Raw genomic sequence first — 27584 nt, forward strand, 5'->3', positions numbered from 1 at the left:
GAGTACCGGCACTTCTCAGAAACAAGTAGGTACTGTGGCACAGAGTACCTGCACTTTATTTTTTCCATTTCAAGCACTGGTTTAAGCAGTCTAATAAGTGGTCAGGAGTATAAATGTAATGTGCACACATGTCACTACAGGTGCTTACTTCCAGGCTATTGCCTGTTGGCCTAGGAACAGCCCCACCTGATAAGTGTAATGGTGAACCGTGAGGAAATGTTTCTTTCGGAGCTCAGTGCCCATAACGCTTTTGGAACAGACCTTATGAATTTACAAGCAGGCTGAATAAAGTGCCCTTATCCTCCCTTTCCTCACAAAACAGGATTCAAATAGGCAACACCTCTGATTCTGAAACAGGATGGTTGTTTATCCCATTTTGATGGTGTTGTGACCAAATTTTGGTCTGTTTTTGAACATCTAGACTACACAAGAAGCCTACTTACATTACGACAGGTCTCACAAGGATTAGATTAGAGATACCTTGCTGAAGGCCCATGGTCTGACGAAGCAGCAGCCACTGCCTTTTGCTATGGTCTGTGGGAGGAATAGAAATATGTGGCTGCCACAGTGTTCAACAGACCTACAAAAACTACTGCCCTATTAGAGCTGGTTTTACAGATTGATCGATAGTAAAGTAGTAAAAATTAAGAGTAATGCTCTGAACCATGTAGACTGGTTTATGTCTTTCTCTCTTCTGAAACTGTTCCCAGGAGTTCTGGATGATCTGAGGAATATATGCAAACTCAATCTGTCATACAAATGTGGACTAGAGAAGAAAGAAAACAAATACTTAGTGGCAGACTGTGTATGTGCTATAGGGAAAATAATTGTGTTTGTGCAAGCCCCAACAGTTGGAAAACTCCCCTGAATAACATACTCCTTTTCTCAGCCGAGAATATCAGGCCTTTGTCGAGGCACCTGTTCCTCCTAATGACAAAGCATATTTTCCTGTAGACATAGTCTTTTGTCTAAATACGGAGCCTCTCACAGTATCAGCTTTGCTGTAAAGGATAGCATTCCTTTAAATAAGAAAAATACTTTCTACCAATTAGAGCATTTGTTGAGACTGTTCAGTGAATAATAGCATTAAACTTGTTTTCATCTAGCAGGCATCTAGAAACCCTTTCTTTTGATGTCATCATTGAGTCTTTCTATTTGATCATTCTACCCACATCATGGCTGCCTAAACATAATCCTCCGATAAATTGATTTCAAAAGACTATTGTGTATTCTGTGTCAGGAGTGGAGGTGAGAATTACGCTCCACTGCATACAATTGCATTCCCTGCTCCATAATATGGTGCTGTAAACTGGCAGCTAAAGGGTTTGAGTTGCAAGGGGTTGGGTTTACTTTTCCCAAGGACAAAATAAACATGAAAACTTGTTGTGCTTGACCTCGAGCAAAATGTCCTGGGCATTGATGGATGCCAAAATATTACTGTTTATTGGGGTGTTTGATACTTTTCTCCTTACAGGAGTGTGTTTTTTGTAGCGCTGTGGAAGCGCATTTGCTTGTACGCGGTGATCTTGCCTGCGACCTCGGGCTGTGTGGTGCAGTCCTTCGACCGCTTGGGGGTGCCCGCACGTCTCTGCAAGGTTTCCTTGCTACCTCGGTGGCCATGTTCTCTCCACGCTTTGTTTGAACTGACTTGCGGTGCAGCATACAGAGAGATGCCCAAGGCCTACCGTGTCTGCCATGCAAACCTAGAGTGAGACACACTGCGCAGGTGTAGGTATTAACCTGTGAGGACTTTTCTTGATTGCTTGTTGTAGGAAAGTGGCTCCCTGTTGCAGTTACCCCCCACTTTTTGCCTGATATTGATGCTGACTTGACTGAGAAGTGTGCTGGGACCCTGCTAACCAGGCCCCAGCACAGTGTTCTTTCACTAAAAATGTACCATTGTTCCACAATTGGCACATCCCTGGCACACAGATAGTCCCTTGTAAAAGGTATCAGTGGTACCAAGGGCCCTGTGACCAGGGAAGGTCCCTAAGGGCTGCAGCATGTGTTGTGCAATCCTTAGGGACCCCTCACCTAACACATGCACATTGCCATTGCAGATTGTGTGTGTAGGTTGGGAGAAAAAGGCAAAGTCGACATGGCATTCCCCTCAGGATGCCATGCACACAAAATACTGCCTGTGGCATAGGTAAGTCACCCCTCTAGCAGGCCTTACAGCCCTAAGGCAGGGTGCACTATACCTCAGGTGAGGGCATAGCTGCATGAGCAATATGCCCCTACAGTGTCTAAGTCTATTCTTAGACATTGTAAGTACAGTGTGGCCATATTAAGTATATGGTCTGGGACTTAGTCAAAATGAATTCCACAGCTCTATAATGGCTACACTGAATATTGGGAAGTTTGGTATCAAACTTCTCAAAATAATAAACGCACACTGATGCCAGTGTTGGATTTATTACAAATTGCACACAGAGGGCATCTTAGAAAATGCCCCATGTATTTTACCCAATCCTTCAGTGCAGGACTGACTGGTCTGTGCCAGCCTGCCACTGAGACGATTTTCTGACCCCCTGGGGTGAGAGCGTTTGTGCTCTCGGACACCAGAAACAAAGCCTGCACTGGGTGGAGGTGCTTAACACCCCCCCCTGCAGGAAATGTAACACCTAGCAGTGAGCCTCAAAGACTCAGGCTTCGTGTTACAGTGCCCCAGGGCACTCCAGCTAGTGGAGGTGCCCGCCACCTGGACACAGCCCCCACTTTTGCCGGCATGTCCAGAGGAGATAAAGAGAAAAACAAGGATGAGTCACCTACCAGTCAGGACAGCCCCTAAGGTGCCCTGAGCTCAGGTGACCCCTACCTTTAGAAATCCTCCATCTTGGTTTTGGAGGATTCCCCCAATAGAAATAGGGACGTGTCCCCCTTCCCCTCAGGTAGGAGGCACAAGGAGGGTGTAGCCACCCTCCAGGACAGTAGCCATTGGTTACTGCCCCCCAGACCTAAACACACCCCTAAATGTAGTATTTAGGGGCGACCCTGAACCCAGAAAATCAGATTCCTGCAACCTACAACAATAAGGAGGACTGCTGACCTGAAAGCCCCGCAGAGACGACAGAGACATCAACTGTCTTGGTCCCAGCCCTACCGGCCTGTCTCCAGACTCAAAGAACCTGCACAGAGACGCATCCAGCTGGACCAGCGACCTCTGAGGACTCAGAGGACTGCCCTGCACCCAAAGGACCAAGAACCTCCCGAGAACAGCGGCACTGTTCAGAAACTGCAACAACTTTGCAACTTTGAAACAACTCTAAAGAGACTCTCACTTCCCGCCAGAAGCGTGAGTCTTCACACTCTGCACCTGACGCCCCGACTCAAGTCCAGGACAACCAACACCGCAGAGAGGACTCCCATGCGACTCCAACGACGTGGACACCCTGAGTCGACCTCCCTGCACCCCCACGGCGACACCTGCATAGAGGATCCAGAGGCTCCCCCTGACCACGACTCCCTGGTAACAAAGGAACCCAACGCCTGGACCAAGCCCTGCACCTGCAGCCCCCAGGACCGAGAGGAACCACCTACCAATGCAGGAGTGACCACCAGGCGGCCCTCATCCTAGCCCAGTCGGTGGCTGGCCCGAAAAGCCCCCCTGTGCCCTGCCTGCATCGCCTAAGTGACCCTCGGGTCCCTCCATTGCTTTCTATAGCAAACCCGATGCCTACTTTGCCTACGGCACTTGGCCGCCCCTGTGCCGCTGAGGGTGTTTTTTGTGGGCTTGTGTGTGCCCCCCCACCCCAATTGCTCTACAAACCCCCCCCGGTCTGCTCCCCGAGGACGCAGGTACTTACCTGTAAGCAGACTAGGACCGGAGCACCCCTGTTCTTCATAGGTGCCTTTGTGTTTTGGGCCCTCCTTTGACCTCTGCACCTGACCGGCCCTGTGTTGCTGGTGCAGGGGTTTTGGGGTTGCCTTGAACCCCCAACGGTGGGCTGCCTTTGCGCTGGAGACTGACTGTGTAAGTGCTTTACTTACCTGAGAAACCTAACTAAACTTACCTTCCCCAGGAACTGTTGATTTTTGCACTGTCCACTTTTAGAATAGATATTTGCCATTTTAACCAAAACAGTGTGTACTGCTGTTTTAAATCAAAGTTCTATACTTACCTGTGTGAAGTACCTTGCGTTTTATGTACTTACCTCAAATCTTGTGGTTCTAAAATAAATTAAGAAAAAATATTTTTCTATATAAAAACCTATTTGCCTGGAGTTAAGTCTTTGAGTGTGTGTTCTCATTTATTGCCTGTGTGTGTACAACAAATGCTTAACAGTGCCCTCTGATAAGCCTACTGCTAGACCACACTACCACAAAATAGAGCATTAGTATTATCTAATTTTGCCACTATCAACCTCTAAGGGGAACCCTTGGACTCTGTGCACACTATCTCTCACTTTGAGATAGTATATACAGAGCCAACTTCCTACACTTGTTTTCATGCATGTGTACGGCTGTGACACCCTGGCCAGTATTAGAGGTCAGTGACCTCAAGTGCTTGCAAGCTATGCCCCAGTTGGGGCCTGTATTTGAGGTTTTTGGACACCATTTAGGGTGCGTGTTAGCACTGCATTGGGGACACTACCCAGGCTTCCAATTTGGCACCCAGTTGGTTGGTTTCTCTGCCTCCCAGCTGCTCATTTGAGTCTGTGACTTAAGGGCAGCAGTGTTCCCCCACTGAACAGGTGACATCGGGCCCCCCCAATTGATGAGCACTTCTGTGACATCATGGATGCCTCCATTCACAAAGCTGTCTTGGAAGCCATGGCGCCGCTGAAGTGGAAACTTGTGTGTCTGCCCCACTAACCTGGAGTGAGATTGCCTCATGCAGGGTTCTGCTCGTTTATGAGAAAACCCAGGGATTGGAGCAGAGAGACCGTACATTGAAGTAGGCCCAACGCCTTGCAACACAAACCCTTTAGCTGCCAGTTTACTGCACCATATTAAGGAGCAGGGAAGGGATTTGTGTGCAGTTGAGCGTAATCCTCGCCTCCATGTTTGTTATAGAATTGAAACTTGAAGCTATGAACATTTATATTCCTCCTCATACTTTTAGAAACATTGTTTCTCTGCTCAAATGTGTGACCATTGCACAAAGTACAGATGATTAACAGCAGTTGATAGGGCGGTTACAGAGACTTCAAAGATGTGTTTTGTGGGAAGGAAACTGAACAATAGCCTTTGCATAACCTTAGGATATTGCAGTGAATTTCTGGAGTAAAGAATAACTATTAACAAATATTTGCTTTGACTCTTAAAGAATAACAAGATTTACAAAAGTGCATCACAGAAAAAGTACTAGAAAGGCTTTAATCGTTATTCCACTACAGCCTTCTGGATTCCATTTTTATTTTTAGCAAAATTGCGTGGTGAATTATGGTTGTGAGTAGATTATAAATAACTGAATGTAGTCACCATAGACAACAGTCATCCTTTGCCTCTTATCTCTAGTTTATAGGACCAATTATATGGTATTACCTGTACCCTGTATTCTGTTTAATGCACATTTTTAGTTTGTTGTTCATAAACAGCTAATGTGTTTATTGCAGCTAGTGTGTTTATTGCACATATAATGGCCCTCATTACGAGTTTGGCGAGCGGTGGAGGCCGCAGGCCAAACTCGTAACGCCACCTGACCGCAGCCCTATTACGAGTTTACCGCAGAGCCAGCGGGCGGAAACAGTGTTTCCGCCCACAGGCCCTGGGGTGAACAGGGCCTTAACATTGACACCGGGTGGTAATCGAGCCGGCGGCAATGTAGCGGTGCAGCGGGTGCAGCAGCACCCGTTCAGCCTTCCACTGCCCGTAATTCGGGCAGTGGAAAGCTCATCGGGGCTGTCCATGGGGGGAGCCCCTGCACTCTCCATGCCAAGTGCATGGGCAGTGCAGGGGCCCCTGGTACCCCATTTCCGCCAGCCTTTGCATTGTGGGACTAACGCCATGCAAAGGCTGGCCAATGGAGACTGCCGAGACCGCCAGGCTGGCAGCAACCTGGCGGTGTCAGCAGTCCGACTGTGGCGGCTCCGCCATGGTCCTAATGTGGAGGCTGGACTGCTGCTTTGGAGGTGGTCCGATCTCCACCGCTGCCCTGTGGTCTCATGACCGCCATGGCCGTAATGAGGACCATAATGTTTGCATCTGATATTTCTACAACTTGTCAGTGGACAAGATGTCTTTACATACTTATTTTTTCTTTAGTTTCTGCCACTGAACTTGGTTTTACAATTTCTCGCTTTAACCTCATTTGCGGTTATTTCCTTATATCTAATTCAGAGATTCACTTACTCAAATCGGAGTAGTGTGTAAAGTGTGATGTACAGGTTTGAAGAAAATGTTTTGGATCCTGGACATTCCTTTCTGTTACCGTTCATCAGTGTTTTGGGGAGTATTACTAAAAATAAAAACGTTCAGCCATTAATTTTTAATTGTATCTTTCTGTCCAATATTTTTGTTTCTCAGACTCCACATTTATCTTTTGTCACCTGGTTATAAAATAAAACATGCACCAACGGTGAATGACACACTCCAGACAGAGAAATATGTTTTTTAGGCGGCAGTAGTTGTGAAAGCTGTCAATCCCTTTTCAGTTCGTTTTGTGCATTACTTTATAAATTCAGTACTGCAGTTACCCGAATGCAGTGATAGGCCTGGGCAAACTACTCTGATCTGATGTGTAGCAGCCTTGCATATCCGTCCATAGTAATAACAATGCTTCACATTAAAATAAACAAAGGTAAAGTGGCACTTGTTTGCGGTTAATAAAAAAAATCCCATGTGACACTCCAAAGGGACCCTTGTTGTAAATCAATAAATCATTGCTAGGATAAAGATGAACACGAGTAGGTTTATTCCAGAACAACATCCATGTCCAGTCTCCTCCAGCAGGTAACAGTAGAATCCCAACTGTCATAACTGCCTTCACAGAAACTCAACATTCCAGTGGGTGATGGTACTGAAAGAATTACAGACTAATATATATATAACATAAAATAAAACACAATAAGATTAAGACAATATGTGAATATGTACTAAGATACAATGCATCTCCTTCCTAAGGGAGAAAATTTAACAAGAATTAGTAACACAAACTTAAATTTGGCTTTACTTGATGCAGAGAAAGAAAAACTAAACAGCTACTGCATTACATAATCCTTGTGCCATTCAGGTGTTTACACTGTTTTTGTAAAACCGTTATTTTGTAATCTGATTCATTGCTCCTCTCTTCCTCCCACATTTCCTCTTCCGACATGTCTGGCTTTTACAATTTTGTCCATGCTCCAAGTTTGATCATTGTCCAATAACACAACATTTCTTCTTACTTTACAAATATTTCTGGGAGAAGAAAACTTTGAAAAGCTAGTTTGAATAGATCTAGCCATTTTTACTCTCTCTACAGCTCCTTCCTTCCTATTCACTTGACTACGACCGCTCTGTTGTTATAGTTATCTATGTATTTCTGTTAGTAATTATGCACTATTCCATAATCTTCTCTCTGGTCTTACCTCAATTTGCCATTTCTCTTTTTTTAATGTGAGTCCTGCTTTCTTTAGTTTATTTAGCACTGTTCTGAGTACCATATTGTTTTTCTCCTCCATGTCTCCAAAGATTAACAGATCATCCTGAAAACATAGTACATTATCAGCTCCTTTTAAAATTAGCTGCATCAAAGGAATTAGACTCGTTGTAAATCAATAAGAGACGGAGAACGGGTGGGGTACATACTGTACCGTTATAACATATATAGACCGCGGTGTCTCCTTAGCAATGGCGAAGGAGGGTCCCCCCGCTGGCTAACAGCCAGCAGCTGAAATACAAAAGGATATTTTATTTATTCAGCTGCTGGCTCAGCTGAGCCAGCTTGTGAAGGGAGGGCCGGGGCTGGGCCATGGGAGGAGCGAGGGGGGAGGAGGAGTGCAGTGAGTGCACTGAGTGCGCAGGTCAGTTTGGCCGTTGTACTAGATACAACAGTCCTGTAGATATAATAACCTCTTTTATTACAAGGACATGAGTCTTGTGAAGTGCGTGCAGTCGCCTTTAGATGGATTTCATAAACGTATGCCACACATTTGTAGAGTTTCATTGCTATATTATTCTTTTTACATTGTTGTATCCGTGAAAGATTTGGACTTGTAAGTGTGCCATCTAACATAACCTTTATTTTCTAAACTCATGTGCCCAGGCTGACAAGCACCTGCCCATGCACCTCCGTCGTAAGGTACGCCAGGAGCTGAAGCCGCCACCTCAAATATTCGAGATGCTGCCCCCCTTCGGCACACTGGTATCTGGTCAGAAGGTCAACGTGCAGGTGAAGTTCATGCCACTGGAGGAGGTGAGACGACGCTTATCGGGACCTTTTATGGGAAACTGTAGTATGATTAGTGAGAAACGTTATTTTTCGGGTGTCTTACTCAGAGAAGGAACATGGAGTGCTTGATGACGTTAAGTGGAAAAGAATGGGCGCGCAAACAGCTCGTATGCGTCTCCTAACATCGCTATTTCTGCTTTTTCTGCTTTTTCTGCTTTTCCATATTCAAGAGAAATCTCAATATTTTTTTTTCATGTGCAGCTATGTTACATGTATTAGCACCAGTTTTAATGTGGGAATGCGAAAATGCAATTTGCATTTAGGCAGTCCACATTAGCACTAATGTTAAAATATATTGCGGATGTGCAAATTCATGCAGACTGCAGTTGAAAAAAGTAAACAGTGCCAAGAACGGTATTTATGTATGTTTTTGGTGCAAAATGTGATGCTATGGAATGCGCACAAGTCATTTGCAAAGGAGTACCGGTCCTGGATGGTGTTGCACAGGACCAGAAAATGTTGTAGATAGAACAGTAGGGTGAAGGAACATGGTAATCTGCGGTAATCCCTGGGTTCTATCAGGTACAGAGGCGGCACTGCAAGGCTTGAAGTGAACTGCTTGGTCACACATCTGCCCGTTGAGCAGTGAATCAAAGATTAAATACGGATGTTTTTTACTAAGTTTTAGGACTCGGTGGAATAATGGTACCAGGCTGTGCCTAAGGAAGTGTTAGCCGCCTTCATTCCTGTCTACACACAGACTCAACTAAACCAACATCCAAGCCTTGTTGGACAGCATAGTTAGTTGAAGCTGTAGCCCTTATAACAGATTCCCTTACTCAGTAATGTCAGTGTAGCTTCACAGCCCTGGGTATGGGTTGGTGCCCTTCCGTATCTCCTCTATCTGGTCTCTCTCCCCTCTCATAGCAGCATTCACTCTTTAGGTAAAACAGAGAAATCTTATTAAAGCAAATAAACTAGAACATTTTATTGAATTGAAAAACATTACGTCATGAGATCTGCTTCTGGAAACTAAAAAGTTGCAAAACTTGTCCCCCAATTTTACAAATCAAAATGTATCAAAAGCGAAGTTATACCTAATGTAATAGCCATTTCAACCACTTCACCACGTCATTCCTGTATGGTAGAAGGTGTTCTGAGTGGGGCCTAGAAAAGTGTTTGTGTGAAAACTCACCCACGTTTGCCATTAGAAGTTATTAGACGCTTCTAGTTCACACAGTAGCTATATGCTCTATTTACTTGATAAAAACAGTCCTTACTAAACCTTGATTCTTCATGCATTTCTCTTTAATATTCTCAAACGAGTATAATATCTGTGCACACGTGCAGAGTTTTGGAACACATGTTTAGGTCGAAGTCTGCCAGATTTGCTAATAACCTTTTCTGGGCATTCTGAAAACTTTTCTGGGAGTTAATTCGACCCACTGCTGACCATTGGCTTTGCGGTTTGTAACTCATTTGCTTGCTTTCTGTTTGTTGGTATTATATGTTTTAGGCTGTCCAGCTTGCGTTTGTTCCTCCCGTGGAGCAGCGCCTGTTTACTGTATTCTTTGAGGAGTGCCCCCTTTCTGTAAATAGGCATTTAAACCTTGTTCTTACCTTGTCCTATTTGCTGTCATTCAAAGAGAGGTCAAATGTTGGACTCTGTCTTCCAAGGGAGCTTGGTGTTTACTTTTTTCTCTGACTTCAAAGTGAGAGAATTTTTATGACAATCTTTTTGTGAAACAAAAGGCTTTTTACTAGTACACACTACTCCGCTCCACTCAACACCATTCCACTCTCTAACATAATACTCCACTCTGTGCCCTTCCACCCACTGCCACACCACTCTGTTTTATGAAACTCCACTTTACGACATGCCTCTACATTCTGCGCCACTCCACTCTGTGCCACTTCACTTTATGCTCCTCCAATCCACTATCCCACAATCTACCCTACTGCAGTCTACTCCGGTCTACCCTACTGCAGTATACTCCGATCTACCCAACTCCACTCTACTCCAATTTACCCCACTCAACTCCAGGCTACCCACCCCACCCCAATCTAACCCACATCACCCCACCCCAATCCACCCCACTCCAATTTACCCCACCCCACTCTACTCCACCCACTCTACCCCATCCCAATCTACCCAAATCCGCCCCACTCCACCAGTCTCCCCCAGCCCACCCACACTCTACCTCACTCTACCCCACCCTTTCCCTATTTACCCTACTCCAATCTGCTTACCCTATCGCAGTGCACTCTACCCCGTCAACCCCACTCCAATCTACCCCACTCCACTCTTCCCCAACCTATCCCACTCCAATCTGCCCCACTTCATTCAGTTGAACCCACTCCGTCCCAATCTACCCCACTCTGCGTTAATTCCATTTACCTTGCTTCTCCAATCTACTCCAATCCACTCTATTCTACCCAATTCTTGCGCTCAGGGCCCCCCGCAATGTGGGGTCTTTGTTACGCCACTCAATCCTTGTGAAATTATGGGAGAAATTAGGAATTACTTGTGGAATCTGACCAATTCCCACAGTATTTCCTCATTCTTAGCAGTCTCCCAGGCCTGTGAAAGTATGGGCAAAATGAGGAATTACTTGTGGAATCGGACCAATTCCCACAGTATTTCCTCATCCTTAGCGGTTTCTCAGGGCCCAACCTGTGATTAACTGGATTTTCCCCACACTCTGTCATTATACCTGTATCAGTAAATTCAGATGTTGGGAAAGCCAAGCCCATTTACTTGGCCTCTCAAATCTAGGGCCTTAGTGGAAAAGAAAAATTAATAGATTGCTGTGGGCTCTCCATTGTTCAAATATCTGATTGTCTAGCTCTGCAGCTCAACTGATGTAGTCATAAGTACTCAGATAACATTTCCACTAAAGCTCATTTTTAGATTGATAGTGAAAATAGTAACAGGTGGCAATGCAGGGGTAGTAGTACTGTCAATTTACTGGTTTCATGACGCTTTCTAGTCTGATTTCAGTGAAAAAAGTTATTTTACATGCAGCATTACCACCTTAAGCTGCTCAGTTGTTTTAAAAGTCCTTCCAGTGTTCAAGTTCAATAGCATTATTTTTTCCTGTGAGGATGTCGATTTCTCTTTCCTTAAGACCTTTCAGCTTCAATGTACTTTCACACTTTGAAAGGAGGCTTCAAGCCAGGATTACGACTAGGCACTGTAGTGAGGTGAAGAGTCAATATAAAGGATGTATCCATTAACCCTGGTATCAAGTATTTAGAGATTTGGGCTGTGGTCAGGACGGCTCTCAGCATAGAAAGAAGATATTCCCCTTCTCTCCTCTCCAGAATTGTAATGAGGGTTTATGGATTGGCTGTGGGGTTTAAAGGTAGATAGACTAGGATGTCATTGGTGACTACCCTTGAACCATTCCTTAGATGTGCAGGAAGTGTTATATTCCCCTTTACTGCAGAATTATGTAACCCCAAAACAAGGAGATTTTACCTAAGGGAAGTTTCACAAGCCCCATCTGGTTTAAAGCGAAATGGTACTTAACTGTTTGAGGGCAAGACTTTTCTCTGTACCGTACTCCAGTTTTCTGTTGCTCATAAGAATTTCACACCTGCTAAACGAATAAACAATCTGAGCCCTTTTTGTTTGACTCATGGGGACAAAGGGCCCAGCAGGCGCTCTGCAGGTAATTGTTCGAGTAAGAGTACAAGTGTCCACCTTGTACCTTGATGTGGCTTCAGCGGCAGAATTCATAAATCACTTCTCCGCTATTCTCAAATACAGAAAAAGAAATAGAGGATAAGAAAAAGAAGAGACGCTACTATGAAACTAATACATTCTCCTGTCCGGCCCAGGTATTTAATTGAACTTTTAGTCACTCACTGACTGAATATAGTAATGAAATGGTAACTCTCATAAATGAGGTTCACTTTAAAAGCGATTGCAGATCTGGTCTCATATTTAAACATTTGCATCCCAACTCTGTAACCTTTAAGAATTTTCTCTTTTAGACTATGCAGAAGACAATGTTGGTTATGGGAGGATTGTAAGTCTTTTCCAGGAGTGTAGCTTAGTACTCACAAGACAAGACAGAATAGGCCTTATGCAGTAAAGTTAAGGTATAGTGTGTGGTTAATTATATTTTCTTACCACCCATTGTGATTCAGGGGACTTCTAAATGTCACATAGTAGTTTCATGTTAACATGGTCAACCATGTGTAATGTGTAGTTTTAAACAGACCTCAGTGGGTTGGGGCTTGATTAGCTTTTATGGTTAAAAATCAAGAGCATCCCAAAATGGTCTGAGTCATCTGGAATTTGTGTCAACAAACTTACCATCAATTATGAAGGGATACAGCTATCCCACTCAGAAGAGACTGCACAAACAGACAATTTATCCCTACTGATGGAGAGTATTTTCTGCAACATTCATTGCTTGCTCTCACTGCTGCTGGGTTAAAGATGTTCATCCTTCCTAAGCTCCTATATATGCAGCAAAACTACACATGGTCTTCCACAGTTTTCTACCCATGCTGCCATCCCTGTTGAGATAATTTATGTGGGGCAGGGACGTCCTTGGGTTTCTTGCTAAATGCTGAAAGTCAACTTTCGAGGGTGGCCCAGCAATAATAGATACTGTGTCATAATACAGAGCAAATCACTTGCTAGTTAAAAATAAATCCATCTATTCCACAGATGGGAGCCTGGCAGAACTCTTAAGTTAAGTTGTGAGCAGTCTGGGAGGGATCTTTGACACAGTTGCTGTATGGGGTGAAACCTGCACAAAGGACACCCTCAGTGGCAAAGGTAGTCATTGCCACATGGAAAGCTGCAAATAGATGGCTTGGTCTGGAAAATGGACTGGTCAGCCATCCCTTTCGAAGGGAACTATGTTATCTGAAGTTGCCACACTAGAGGGATTCGAAGGATGGGACCACCTTGGAGTATTAATACTGAGGGATGTTGTGAAGGAAGGGGCTGTTAAGGACCTTAATGACACTTCAAGGTTGAGTTTGGGCTCATGCACACACAATTGCACATATACCTCCAACTTGGGCATGCTGTCACTCTGCACCCTAGAAACCTTGAGGATATACCAGATTTCAGTCCTATGGAGGCCAAACTGACCTTGGCAAAGCTTCTCACATGTAGGAAGATCACATACATGTAGATGACACTTGTCATTAAGTCTCCTGACACTTTTGTGTGACTTAGACGCCTGGGAAGTGGATGTGGGGGAGTGAGACAATGAAGAAAGGGCATTCACATTGATGGCCGGTGGGGAGGCAGCAGTTTCAAATAGAATCTGCCTCATCCAATTAAAGTGCTTGCACGGGATCTGTGTGACCCTCAAACAATTGTGGCAGTTTGACCAGGGATCTGAAACATTGTGCCTACACTGTGCAAACTCAACACAGTATTTTTACCATACAGTTTGGGAATTTCCAGTTCTAAACCCCTTTTGGGAGGGAACATTTAGAACATTGTAGAGAGTACTGAAGAGACCAACCAAATTCTGTCCAAGGATTGGCCTCCTCAACTTCTAGGAAGACAAGGGAGTACAAGGTCAAAGAGGATTCTGATAAGATCGGGAGTTATAGAGGGAAGAGGGAAAATATTAAAACATTGGAGGGACGTGACATCACCTAGCATGGTCCGATGATGATGTGGTATGTATCAGTGTTGAATACTCAAACTCCTAATTTTAGGCCAGATGTTGCTCCAAAAACATGCTAAAATTTGGGTCAGCTGTGAGGAAATTGCAACATTGAACAAATGAGACTAATGCATATTTGGCCCCTCTCAAACACTGCTGCATATGTATAGGGGTATACCACATTTTATTTCACTACACTGAGTTCACACATGAAAGTTGTATGACTGGTGTGGGATTTCTTGATATTCTTGGTGTCTTTGAGGCATAATACCGAATGTTTCCTCCTATGTTTGATTCCTGCATTAATTATAAAAACTCAATAAAAATATGTTTTTTTTTTAAGAAGGGCTATTTGAAAACAAAGACTGAAGGTAACCCTGGAACAAATTGGCTTTCTTAGCTCTGATTTAGCAGTTAATATGAATACTTATGTATCTGATAGAGCCTTATAGTTGCAGAGTCCTTACCTTAGAATTTCCCCAAGCATCAGACTGGATCCGGAGATTTTTCTTCGAGCAAAACCCTTGCGCATTGTTAGGTGATGTCGGTCTACTCCAAGGGAGTCGTTGGTATCGTAGTCACCGTTATGATGTCGGGAGTAGTACATAGATGCTGCCTCAGTGCAGTGACGTGAGTTCTTTTTTTTTCGCGCCACTCACTGATCCGGAGAGAGCTAACCTGTTCTCTTTTTGACCGATTTTGACTGTTTTGATGAGTTTTCTCGTGAGCTTTTGGGATGTCGAGGATGTCCCCGAAGACCGGGTTCAAGCCATATGTGAGGACTGTCACTGCATGATGTCGGTGACTGATCAGCATCGGGTTTGTTTGTGGTGTCTTGAGCGCAACCATGACTCAGTCGTGCTCCAAGTGCCTGGCCATGCACCCGAAGGCCTTGATGGAGCGGTCCCTCAAGGTCATGGCAGGCAGGCGCTCGACTCCGCGTAGGTCCCAGTCTCGCTCAAGAGGAAGGTCTTGAGACTGTTAGCAGAGCCATCACCACTCGTCTTCGCATGTGGGTAAGAAGAAGTAGTCATCGAAGGGGTCGACTTTGCCACATCGCTCGGCTGACGCGACGCGGGATGAGCGTCGACGCTCAAGGCCTCTGTCCTCGGAGCCTGCGTCTGTGTCCGCTCCATGCTTCCCTGAGTTTCCAGGAGCTGGAGCGACCCCCACCCAACTTAAGGAATTCTATGAGGCCATGCACCTCATCTTTGGGCGGGCCAATGCAGATACGGCGACTTTGGGCCCTAGGGGTTCGGTTGAGGGGCCTTCGGGTTCCGCGCCGACGGCTTTGGCTCCGGCCACCGAGGTCCCCTCCGGATCCACTCACAAATCTGCACCGGCACCAGTCGCACCACTGAGACCTGTGCCGGGTCGGTAGTGCTCACTATCGACGTCGACCCAATCCTTATCCCCGACTACTCGGTGTTGGAGCGGCGTCTGCCAATGCCACCCTTGTCTTCGATGGGGCCTAGTCACCCCAGGGTGGATTTGGACCCTTTCCTATGGGTACGAATTCAGGGGAAATTGGGAGGGGTCCCTGGACACGTATGAATACCAGGATGACCCATGTTTGGGCTGGGCACAGGAATTGGGCGACGCCAGTGGACTGGATACTTCCCCAGACACTAGCATGCTGTCTCCTCCTACAGTAGCTATGGCGGAGGGAGCAATTTATGGTATGGTGGTCAGTAGGGCGGCCGAGGTCCTTGGCCTTCAGCTACCTACTGTAGAGCTCAGGTCCAACCTCCTGACAGAGGTGCTTCAGCCAGGAGCTTCCACATCTGAGCCCCTTTTACCTTTCAATGAAGCCCTCATAAATGTCCTTTTGGGTACTTGGTCCAAACCCAACACAAGGGCTCCTGTGAATAGGACTATCGCACGCCACCATCAGCCCTCTACGATCGACCCTAAATTCCTGTCCCAACATCCCACGCCTGAGAGTCTTGTCAACCAGGCTTCCTCTTATTCAGGCGCATTCCCTTCCGCACCCCCTGTGTTTTGCTTTCACTAATGACCGAGCTGACAAAATTCTCTGGAATGCACTTCTTAGTTTAAAGAAGACATTTATTATTACTTCACCATGAGGTTCCTGAGAGAGGAGATGAGTAGGTTGGAGGCACACATTTAAAAATAGTCACAGCAATGAAAGGAAAATATATCAAAGTGATTCTCAACTGCAATGTACACAGCAAATATATGTGATTATATTATAGCATAACTTCCAAGCAAAGAATAAAATCAAAATTCATCACTGTAGGGCCTATCACTGCTCTTCATCTTTCTCATGCCAGCAAGTTGATGACCCCTGTTCAACTGCGAGAAAGAGTTTTTTCCACCCTCACAGGTGGTCAGGCAGTTGACGTCCAATCCTGACTGAAGTCTCGGAAAATTCCCCTCGCTGCTGCCCAGGGACACCTTTTATAGATTAAATAATGAAAAAGCCTTCTGAAAGGCCCGTCCCTCTAATATTCAAAACATTCTGGCTACTGTAGGTCAGATTTGGAAGAAACAACGTCGAAGGTTGGCCAAGTTTTAAAGGTTCTCTCTCCCAAGGCAGAGTCCTTCCCTGCACTAAAGAAAAACACATAATATGCGCTTCCTTATCATGCTATCGTGTTCGGTAAGATTAAATACCAAAAACACAAGCTTAGTTTACCATGTGGAGAAAGCCAGCTCATCTGCAATGTCTAACGCCACGATAAAGCCAATAGGCAGCTAAACTGAATACAAAATGTAATCTGCAACTGGTGAATATTGAACAACTAATATGCACAGTGGTGAAACACAAAGTCAGTGGTCAAACATACTTAATTTCATTACACCTGGATAGGTAATCAAAAAGGCTGGAACAATTTGGGAAGAAGTTGTTTTCTTCTTCCAGTCTCGCACTGCAGTCCGTGATCTCCGCATGCCTTTTGGGACGCTATACCCACTCTCTGTGGGTTATGCTCACGCAAGTCCTGCTGCAGATACTGGAGGAGGCCCATGCTATCGTCTCCGAAGCTGTCAACAATGGGAGCGATGCGGCGAAGTTCACAATCCGATGTGGGCTGGACACAACCGACTCTCAGGGCAGATCGGTTGCTATGACAGTGGCCTTGAGACGCCACGCCTGGTTGCGTTCTTCTGGTTTTTCTGGGGACTTCCAACAGTCTCTCATGGACATGCCCTTTGATGGCTCCCGTCTCTTTGGAGACAAAGCAGACTCTGCCTTCGAGAGATTCAAGGATTCCCGTGCTACAGCTTGGTCCCTTGGTCTTTCCTCTGCCCCTCGACCCCCACAGTCTGCTTTTCGCCCCTTTTGTGGCCACGGAAGGGGCTCCCTGTTCAGCCACTGCCTGGCCAGGAACGCAGGACAGGGAACTAGAGGTCTGCCCAGTCCACCTCTGCCCCCGCTGCAGCCTCTAAACCCTCCTAATCTGTCCCCTTGCTCCTATCCAGTTGGCGGCAGGATTCGCCATCACCTGCCCTACTGGGAATCCATCACTATGGACAGGTGGGTTTTGCAGATCGTTCAAAAGGGCTACTATCTTCCTTTCGAATCTGCCTGACCACCCATGCCTCCATCACTCAGCCAATTCCCGGAGGATCATTTGGCACTTCTCCGCCAGGAAGTCGCGGCTCTCTTGGCCAAGGGGAGCTAGAGAAGGTCCCTGTGCCAGAAGTAGGTTGTGGTTGTTATTCCTGCTACTTTCTGGTGCCGAAAAAGGACAAGGTCATACATCCTATCCTAGACCTTCGGGACCTCAACTACTTCCTCAAGAAGGAGAAATTCAAAATGCTCACCCTGGCTCAGGTTCTGTTTGCCTTAGACCCAGGAGACTGGATGGTAGTGTTGGTCTTGCAGGACGCTTATTTCCACATCCCCACTCTGCCTGCCCACAGGAGTTACCTACGATTCGTGGTAGGTCACGAGCACTATCAGTTTACCGTGCTCCCCTTCGGCCTTACCAGCGTCCCTTGGGTGTTCACAAAAGTGATGGCGATGGTTGCAGCTCATCTGCGCAGGTTAGGGGTTTCAGTCTTCCCCTACCTCGACGACTGGCTGTTAAAGGCGGACTCGCCCCAGAAAGTAGTCTCCCACCTTCAGACTACGGCGAACCTTATGCACACGCTGGGGTTCACTATAAACATACCGAAGTCACACATGACTCCCTCTCAGAAGCTCCCTTTCATCGGTGGGACTGACTCTGAAGCTGCTGGGCCTCATGGCCTCCTGCATCCTGCTGGTGACCCATGCCAGATGGCATAGGCGGGCTCTGCAGTGGGACTTGAAGTTCCAGTGGGTGCAGCATCAGGGAAATCTCTCCAACATGGTCCAGATCTTGGAGGGGACTACGAAAGACCGGCAGTGGTGGATTTCGAATCCACATTGGGTCCACAGCAGATCCCTCTACTTTCCCCAACCAGATCTCTCTTTAGTGACAGATGCGTCACTTCTGGGTTGGGGCGGTCACATGGGAGAGGCGGAGATCAGGGGATTCTGGTCTCCTGCTTAGTCCGGGCTCCATATCAATCTTCTGGAGCTCCAGACAATCAGACTTACGTTGAAAGCATTCCTTCCCTCTCTCAAAGGGAAAGTAGTGCAGGTGTTCACGGACAATACTACCGCCATGTGGTACTGCAACAAACAGGGCGGAGTAGGGTCCTGGATCCTTGGTCAAGAGGCACTACGTCTCTAGACATGGCTGGAACATCATAACATTACCCTGGTGGTTCAACATCTGGCGGGTTCTCTCAACGCCAAAGCGGACGAGCTGAGCCGTCGATGCACAGCCGATCACGAATGGCGTCTCCATCCGAAGGTGGCGCAAGGTCTCAGCAGTGGGGAGAGCCTTGGTTAGATCTGTTTGCCTCCGCAGAGAACGCACAATGTCAGCTGTTTTGTGCGTTGGTGTTTCCAAGGTGGCACTCACTCGGAGACGCTTTTCATCTTGAGTGGCACTCTGGCCTCCTTTCGGCATATAACACTTATGCCCAGAGTTCTCAAGAAGATCAGGAACGACTGGGCCCAAGTCATCTTGGTGGCTCTGGACTGGGCACAGAGAGTATGGTATCCAGAGCAATTGAGTATGGCAAATCAATCCTCCACTCAGACTGCCTCTTCGGGTGGATCTTCAGTCGCAGGAGCAGGGGACGGTTCTCCACCTGAACCTGTCCAATCTCTGCCTTTATTCGTGGAGATTGAGCAGCAACAGTTGACGACTTTTGATCTTCCGCCCGAAGTCCGCAATGTTATCTTGGCACATACGCCTGTCGTTGGCATACACTTGTGGCATGGTGCACCAACAAATCTGTTGATCCCCTGTCTGCCCGTCTATTTGAGGTTCTTTTGTTCATTCTTTCTTTGGTCCAGCAGGGCTCTGCTTGGGGCACCCTTAAAGGGTATTTATCTGCCATTTCTTAAGTTAACTGATCATCCCTCACTCTTTAAATCTCCTATTGAGAGTAGATTCCTAAAAGGTCTTACCCGTTTATGGGACCTCAATCTTGTCCTTACCTATTTAATGTGTACCCCCTTTGAGCCAATATACAATTGTCCCTTACGGCTCCTCACCTTCAAAACTGTCTTTCTTGTTGCCATCACCTCTGCTCGCAGGGTGAGTGAGCTTCAAGCCCTTTCACCTAAACCTCCATACTTATTTGTGCACCCTAGAAAGTGGATATCTACCAGGCAGCTATGTGGGCGTCCCTGCACATGTTTGCTATACATTAATGCCTGGATAGTCAGGTCCGTCGGGACCGCTACTTTGGTCGTACAGTCCTGCAGGACTTCCTAGTATGATCTTGGTTAACAGCCCACCACCGAGGATGGCAGTGCTTGGGCATCTGTTTTAAGGTAAGGAATCTGCAACTAGAAGTCTCTATCAGATGTGCAAGTTACTTAACTTCGGTAACGAAATATCTGGTAGAGGCATATTCTAGTTGCAGATTCCTTACCGACCCACCCATCCTCCCCCTTACGAACTGATTTCAAGGGACAGAGATTCCCCCTTCAGGTCCTTAGCTATGGCGCACCAATCTTAGTGTTCCTAGCGGCTCTGTGCTTTGGCTCGGGAAGTCATTAAAAGAAAGTGACGTCACTGCACTGAGGCGGCGTCTATGTACTACTGCCGACATCATCTTGGCAAATACGTCACCAACGACGCCCGTGGAGTCCACTGACGCCACCAAAATGTGGTAAATAATTTATTTTACCTTATCTTATTTAATAATTTTCTAGTAATAGGTAAATGAGGAAGGAGACAGAGTCCGGGACGTGGAGTATAATCAGGGTTTATTTCAATAACTCGAGTTAAGGGAGAGCTCCCTCACCAAGCGGGTTAGGGAGTGGTCTGCCCAACATTGCGCAGCTTGCAGCTTTTATACATTTCTTGCGCAACACAAGCAAATGGCAGTATTCGGTAATTTTCCATCAAGCAAACTTTAAAAAGAAAAAAAAACAAAACAGTCTATATGCGTCAGTGGAAATATGTGAAGCTGGAACACTCCGATGTGCGTCAGTGGAAATATGTGAAGCTAGCATGCAGACGGAGAAATGTCAGAAGCGTGGGGTAAAAAATAGAGTACAAGGGAAAACAAGCGTGACTTTCTTCCAACCACAGGTTATTCTGTCGAAGCGAGCTTTTTCTTAGAAACGGAAGAATCGGCTTAACCACAGCTATGTGGGTGGCTAACATCCTGCCTGAAGTACATCACACGTTGCAATTTATCTTCTGCTGCATTCTCCAAAATGTCAACACATTCTCAAAATGGATGCTTACTCTCAAAATGGATGTCCAGATGTCAAGGCACAGTGATTGCATGAGGGTGCGATATTTTATTTTTCCACATCCCCTCCTTGCACCAGATTGCAATCACTGTCAGTACAGGCCATTGAGGTAGATCCTGGCATTTTCTTCCTCCGGCTTAGGTCTTCTAGGGGTGCACAGGGTAGCACATAATCCACAGAGTGGTGGACCACACTGTAGGCAGAGACAACACCCCATAAGCACTGCGAATATTATCCCAACTATGGATAGTAACTTCCAGCCCCAGGAGGATACCAACCCCCAAAACCATCCTGACCAAGTCCAGGTGCCTGGTTCCTGGTGTAATCCTGATGCTATTTTGTGTAATTTGGAAATAGCTTTATAGACTGAAGGGGCGTTATCGGGAATGAAAATGCAACAGCTCGACCCGATAATTTTACAAGCCCCACCCTTCTCTGCTAGTATGACGTCGAGAACAAGACGATTCTGGAGCGCTACCATTCTGATAGCGGATTGTTCCTGAGTCAAGTTCCCCAAAGCGGCTATAGTCTGATTCACAACTGCCTCTACTGTTCGAGTAAGTCTACGTATAAGCTTACTGTTCTGCACTGGTCCGATGAAGAAGAAAAAACCTCTATTAAAATCAGTATATTGTTCCGCAGCAGTTTCAGTTTGATCTATTCCGGATGTATCTATATACCTCTTGTACCTCCCTGCACTAATTCGATGATCCTTGTGGTACGTTGAAGAGGCAAGGAAAACAGGTGGCAATAAGAAGGATATATAACATCTCCCCCCCCAGTTGTAGGGAAGACGGACATAGGCAGACTGGCCGCAAATGAAATAGGTATGTCTGGTGGTCTGAAATGAGGACCGACCATGATCCGTAAATTTCACAGTAAAATTGCATTCACTGTATCCTACAGAGATAGTGCCAGTCTTCTGGATGCACAGGTGTCCTTTTACTTTGAAAACGGATATAGTTATTGGCCCTCCCTCTCCTTGAGACCTGGGTCTTTTCAGCTTAAAAGTCAAGTCATCCTGTCGGTATTCTTCACTTTCGAATACCGTTCCATTAGCCTGTGGTAACCCTTCCTCATCAGGATAACAGACCGTTTGAAGGACAGTGTTTAGATTACCCCAGGGCCAGTCCTTTTGATCTGTTGGCATCTCAGACCTGTTGTAAGCTGTGATCAGGGCAAACCAGGCCTCGCATGAGCCGTTATATGAGAATGGAAATGGTGTTAATGGCATTCCCCCTTCATCTTGGTGAGGGGGAATCCGTCCACATACCCAGCAATTAGTGGTATTAACCACTTGATGTGAGTAGTGTAATAGCTTCACAAAGGTGTTGTTCTGCATAGCTACTCTATGTGCCAACTCATGAGGTGGAAGATCGTGATGTGTGTGTTCTTGAGTGTCATTAAGGGGTGTCTGAACTCGTTTGCTTGGAGGAAAAACCACATACAGTATCCAACTCACACATGCTATTGCTGCCAACAAAAACATTAATATCAATACAAAAATATTTTTCCCAGCACACATTCTTCTCTTATATTTGTCCCTTAATCTCTTTTGTTCCATCCTTGTTTCTGTCACAAGCCTTGCCATTAGGCGTATCTCCCTTGAGCCCCTGCCGTTTCACCAACAAGAGGAGCTTGTTTGGACTTAAGTGACCTGGGCTCGGGAAGAAGACCTAAGTTTCGACTTGTATAACTGTTGGGGAGTTTCTTCTGTGGGTAATGTCAATTGTTCGGAATGTTTTGGAATCAGGTGAGGCAAGGTGTCCTCTGCCCCTTCTTTAGAAAAGTATTTCTTACAGTGGCTGGCGTGTAACCAGCCCTTCCGTCCTTCGACTTTCACGGCTGTTCGGGTAACCAGTAGAACAAGCTTGGGTTCCTTCCACCTGGGCTCAAGAGGCGTCGCGCGATCAAAATTCCGGATGAGGACCCAGTCTCCCGGTCTGATCTGGTGTTCTTTGGGTTCGGTATTATCAGGAAATGCAGCTGCAACCTGTGAACGACAAGATTGAAGTGCAGACATCAAAGAAGCCAGATAATCTGTCAACACAGGTAGTTCAATGTCTGTTATAGCCTTAGCTCGCGGTGTCCCCCATATGTTAGGTGGTCTGCCAAAAACGATCTCATAGGGAGCTAGTCCAGTCCTGGAATGGGGAACCATTCTCATGTAGAACAATGCTACGGGTAAAGCTGTTATCCAATCAACTTTCTTATCGGCACAAATTTTTGCCAATTTGTTTTTCAGCGTTTGGTTGTGTCGCTCGACTAAACCAGCTGCTTGTGGGTGTCGTACGCAGTGGAATTTCCACTGGTATCCCAGCAGGAGCGAAATTTTCTTCATTAATTCAGATGAGAATGGTTGGCCATTGTCAGAGTATATAACTCGAGGTAGACCAAACCTAGGAAAGTATTCCTTAATCAATTGTTTGGCAGTGGTGTTGGCAGTATAATCAGGTACGGGGTAGGCTTCTGTCCACCTTGTTAATGTACATACTACTACAAGGACATACTTGTATCCTCTGCATCTTTCCATTTGTATATAGTCCATTTGTATGACCTCAAAAGGATGTTCTGGAGGATGAAATCCTCCTGAGCCTACTGTCACACCCTTCCCGATGTTGTACTGGCAACATATCATGCATGTTTGGACCTTGTTTTTGGCTGCGGCTCTAAGGTGCTTATTGTCCCATATAGATCTTGTTGCATCTAGCATAGCCTTTTCTCCTAGATGGGCTGGCCCATGTATTGTTTCTATAATGATCTGTACCAAGGCGTCCGGTAGATACCAGACTGCTTTGTGTGGCACCATCCATCCCTGGTCTGTCAAGATCCCTCCCTCCTTTTTCCATTTTTCTTTTTCTTCTTTCGTAGCATGACTCTGTATGTCTAGTATATCAATAGCGGTATCTCTGGTAGTTTGTGTATGTCCTATAAATGCAAGGTCATGGGGTGACCCTTTTTCTATGTCTTTCTGTTTCATTTCCTGAGCTGTTTGGTCTGCTAAGGCATTTCCTATAGCGACATCGTCTGTTCCCTTTGAATGTGCTTTGCATTTAATTACAGCTATTTGTTCGGGCAAGTGTATGTCGTCCAATAACTGTGTTATGAGGTCTGCATGTTGTATTTTTGATCCATGGGATGTCATGAAGCCTCTTTCTCTCCATAGCGTTCCGAAATTGTGAACTACCCCAAAGGCATACTGTGAGTCGGTGTAAATGTTTATCTTTTTTTTCTTCCCTATGTGACAAGCTCTACTCAAGGCTATTAATTCTGCAGCCTGCGCCGAGAGAATTGGTATTTGTCGACATTCTAGTACCTGTGTTTTTGTGGTGACTGCATAGGCCGCTTTCAGTTCCCCTTTTTCATTTCTTTTACATGAGCCGTCCACATATATATTTTGTTCCGCATCTTTTAAAGGAATATCTCCTAGGTCTGATCTTGGTTTCGTCACTTGTTCAATCACTTCTATACAATCATGTACTCCGTCTGTCTCTTCAGGAAGAGGTAAGAGTGTCGCTGGATTCAGGGTGTTACATCTAAGTATTTGAATGTGGGGTTGGAACAGTGTCAGTTCATACCCTGTCAATCTGGCTATGGTCAAATGTTGAGTCTGTGTTCTATTGAGTAGTAGTTCCACTGCATGAGGAACCCTTACTACTAGTGGGTGTCCTAATACTATGGTGTCACTTTGTCGGATAGCTTGGGCTGTCGCTGCTACAGTTTTCAGGCATGCAGGAAGGGCTTGCGCTACTGGATCCAGAGTGGATGAAAAATATCCGCACGGCCTTTGTTTGCCTGCTTGTTCCTGTGTAAGAACTGATAAAGCAGTCCCATTTTTCTCAGTAACAAATAATGTAAAATCTTTGTGGTAATCGGGGGTAGCTAATACAGGAGCCTGACACATTGCTTGTTTCAACGTTTGGAATGCGTGTGTATGTTCCTCTGTCCAGGTAAGTTGGGGTGTTGCACTTGCTTCCAATGTTGTGAGGTGTACAAGTGGTTTAGATATTAATGCAAACTGAGGGATCCATTGTCTGCAGTAGGATGTTAATCCTATGAATTCACGTACTTGTTTCTGTGTTTTTGGTTGGGGTATATTTAGTACCAGCTGTATTCTTTCTTGTGTTAGTTGTCTACCCTCCTTCGACAGCAAGTGCCCTAAGTAGGCCACTTGCTGTTGACAAAACTGTAACTTATTTGGTGACACCTTATGACCATTTTCAGCAAGAAACGTTAATACAATTAACGAAGCTTGTACACATGACTGTTCAGAGCGAGCCGTGATGAGTAAATCATCAACGTATTGCAGGAGTGCAGTATTTTGAGGCATTTGTATAGTGTCTAATTGTCTTTTTAATGCCTGACTGTAGATGCTCGGGCTGTCAGTGAAGCCTTGAGGAGCTCGCGTAAACCGGAAGCTCCTTCCGGACAGTGAGAACCCGAACAAATACTGGCTATCTTCATGTATGGGTACGCTGAAGAACGCATTCTTGAGGTCGATGACGGTGAAATAAGATGCCTCACAATCAATAGTAGTTAAAAGTGTGGAGATATCTGGTACAACAGGATGCTGGGACACCACACACTTATTGAGTTCTCGTAGATCAACTACCAGTCTATAACTGGGATTTTCACCTTGTTGGACTTTCTTTGCTACTGGTAATACAGGGGAATTAACTGTGTTTGAAGGTACTTCTATCACTACCCCTGCTTTGATGAGATCTTCTATGATGGAAATGAGATCTCTCTCAGCTTGCGGAGGTATTTTATACTGGCGTAATCGTGGTAGTATGGCTCCATCTTTCAATATAATTTTGTGAGGCGCAATAGTCATTCGCCCAACCGAGGTGGAGCTGGTGGCCCACAATTCGGGGGGAAGGTGTGCAAGCCGAGGATCCAACTCTCTAACGGTATAGTGGCCTTTAAAATCTCGTAAGAAAAGGCGTACGTCCTGGGGGGAGCATACTATAATAGCTCCCAATTCTTTCAGTTGTTTAATGCCTAGCAAATTTTCGGGGCAAGCATCTGTTAAAAGAAGATCGGTGGTCGTGGTGAGGGGGCCGACTTGTAAAGGTAAGGGCTCTGAAGTACTACTAGTAATGGGCTGACCTGAAAAACCTAGGGAAACATTTTTATTTCCTGACAGTGGTGCTTGAGGCAGTTCATTGTGATCAATTGTTGTTTTGCTTGCCCCGGTATCCAATAAAAACTTCTTTTCTTGTCCCAGGAGGTGAACGTCCACATATGGACCAGTCTGGTCCACAGGTATAGGGATAAGGGGCAATTTATCCTCTTCCCTCCCTGGGCAACTTCAGAAGAAACTGGGAAAATCGGCATACCCATTATCCTCTCCATTCATGTACATCTGTGCGCTCTGTTTTATTTCTCTATCCTGGCTCTTGGGAACTCTTCCCTCTGTTCTGTATTGTTCCCGAGGAACATGGGGTCTAGATAACGTTTTACCGGTGGCCAAATTGTGTTTCAGAACAGGACATGTTACATTCCCTTGTAAGTCTTTGACATAGTGTCCTTGTTTCTTACAGTAATTACAAACACCCTTGGAGGTAGTTGTTGTCTTTTGTTGTTGTGGCTACGGGCCTGTTCTGGGCATTACAGTCTGTGCGACTAAAGCTCTTATCTTAGTTTCTTTCAGTCTTGTTTTTTCACGCTCTTCTTCCTCCCTCAGTCTATTTTGATGATATTGTAATATTCGTAAAACTTGGGAGGGAGTCTGAGCCTGCCAGGAGCTTTCAACTCTTTGAACCCTTTCTTTTAGTTTAGGCAAGCTATTTTCTACCAATTTGGACACAAACAGGTGGGGGTAAGAGTCACTATTTGGTTTAAGACCGCTATTGATAGCGAAACATTCCTCTAATCGGGAATAATAATCCCCAGTATCCTCACCAGGTTTTTGCTTACAAGCCGAAATGGCGTCCCAATCCTCTTTTTTTAGTAGTGAGGAGTTGGGGTAATACTTTGAGAATAAGACCTGGCAACGCCTTTATATCCTGGTGTATATCTCCCCCCGGTTCGCGAGTACTTTCATGTGTTTCAAGATTTGCCCAATTTAATTCAACCGCATCAACTACCCAGTTTTTCTCTCTCAATTTTTCATAAATCCCCGAGGGCAACAAATGTTTCAACATGATTGTCATATCTGCTAATGTATATGTTCCCATTGTAAGGACATCCGCGAGTTCTTTAAAGAATCCTGTAGGATCCTTAGAATGGGATGGAACCATTTCTTTCATTTTCATAATTTCCATTTTAGTAAGGGGGGTATACACAAAAACTCTGTGCAAGTTATTTCCAACATCTGTTCGTGGGTGTACCTCTCTGAGAGGAAAATGACGAAGTGTGTCTTTCTGTTGTAAATCACGGTGTCGTGACCGAAGAAGTGTTCGTGTTACTTCGTCATGATACTCCTGTCTAGCCTCGAGGAATATGTTCAAAAACAGACTTGGGTCTTGTACGAATGTTAAGGACATGCACCTAGACAATAAATCTTCGAGGGCCTTTTGATGGGGCCTAATTATTTTATTTAGCGTCATCAAGTGTTGGGTCATATATATACTGGCCAATCTACGTTGTGTAAGTGGGAGATTAGAAAATAACTGGGCAATGACATCTGGATTGTATATTTTTGGTTGTGAGGTCCACAGGGTGGCGGTACGAGCTAATTCCTGCTCCTCAACTGTTAAGGGAGGTTCCTGATCAAGGAACCATTCTAAGGCTTCCTCTGTTTCCTCATATAATTCTTCACTCGTTGGGGCCTCGGGAAAAAAGGAAACAGTTGTATACGTAGAGGGGGTAAATTTTTCTCTTTTTCCGAGGTCCCCACGAAGTGGAC

The 27584-nt window shown here is 45.5% G+C and overlaps 1 protein-coding gene across 2 annotated transcripts in view; it reads left to right on the forward strand.

Moving 5' to 3' along the window:
• HYDIN (HYDIN axonemal central pair apparatus protein) overlaps positions 1 to 27584 on the forward strand; it is a 2122366-nt gene that overhangs the window by 1188669 nt on the left and 906113 nt on the right. For both annotated transcript variants that reach the window (XM_069217473.1, XM_069217472.1), the window contains one exon: positions 8189 to 8338. In XM_069217473.1, coding sequence (XP_069073574.1) covers positions 8189 to 8338 — 150 coding nt within the window. The remainder of the gene's footprint in view (positions 1 to 8188; positions 8339 to 27584) is intronic.

Source organism: Pleurodeles waltl, chromosome 12 (genome assembly GCF_031143425.1).
Source record: "Pleurodeles waltl isolate 20211129_DDA chromosome 12, aPleWal1.hap1.20221129, whole genome shotgun sequence".
Lineage (NCBI taxonomy): Eukaryota > Metazoa > Chordata > Amphibia > Caudata > Salamandridae > Pleurodeles > Pleurodeles waltl.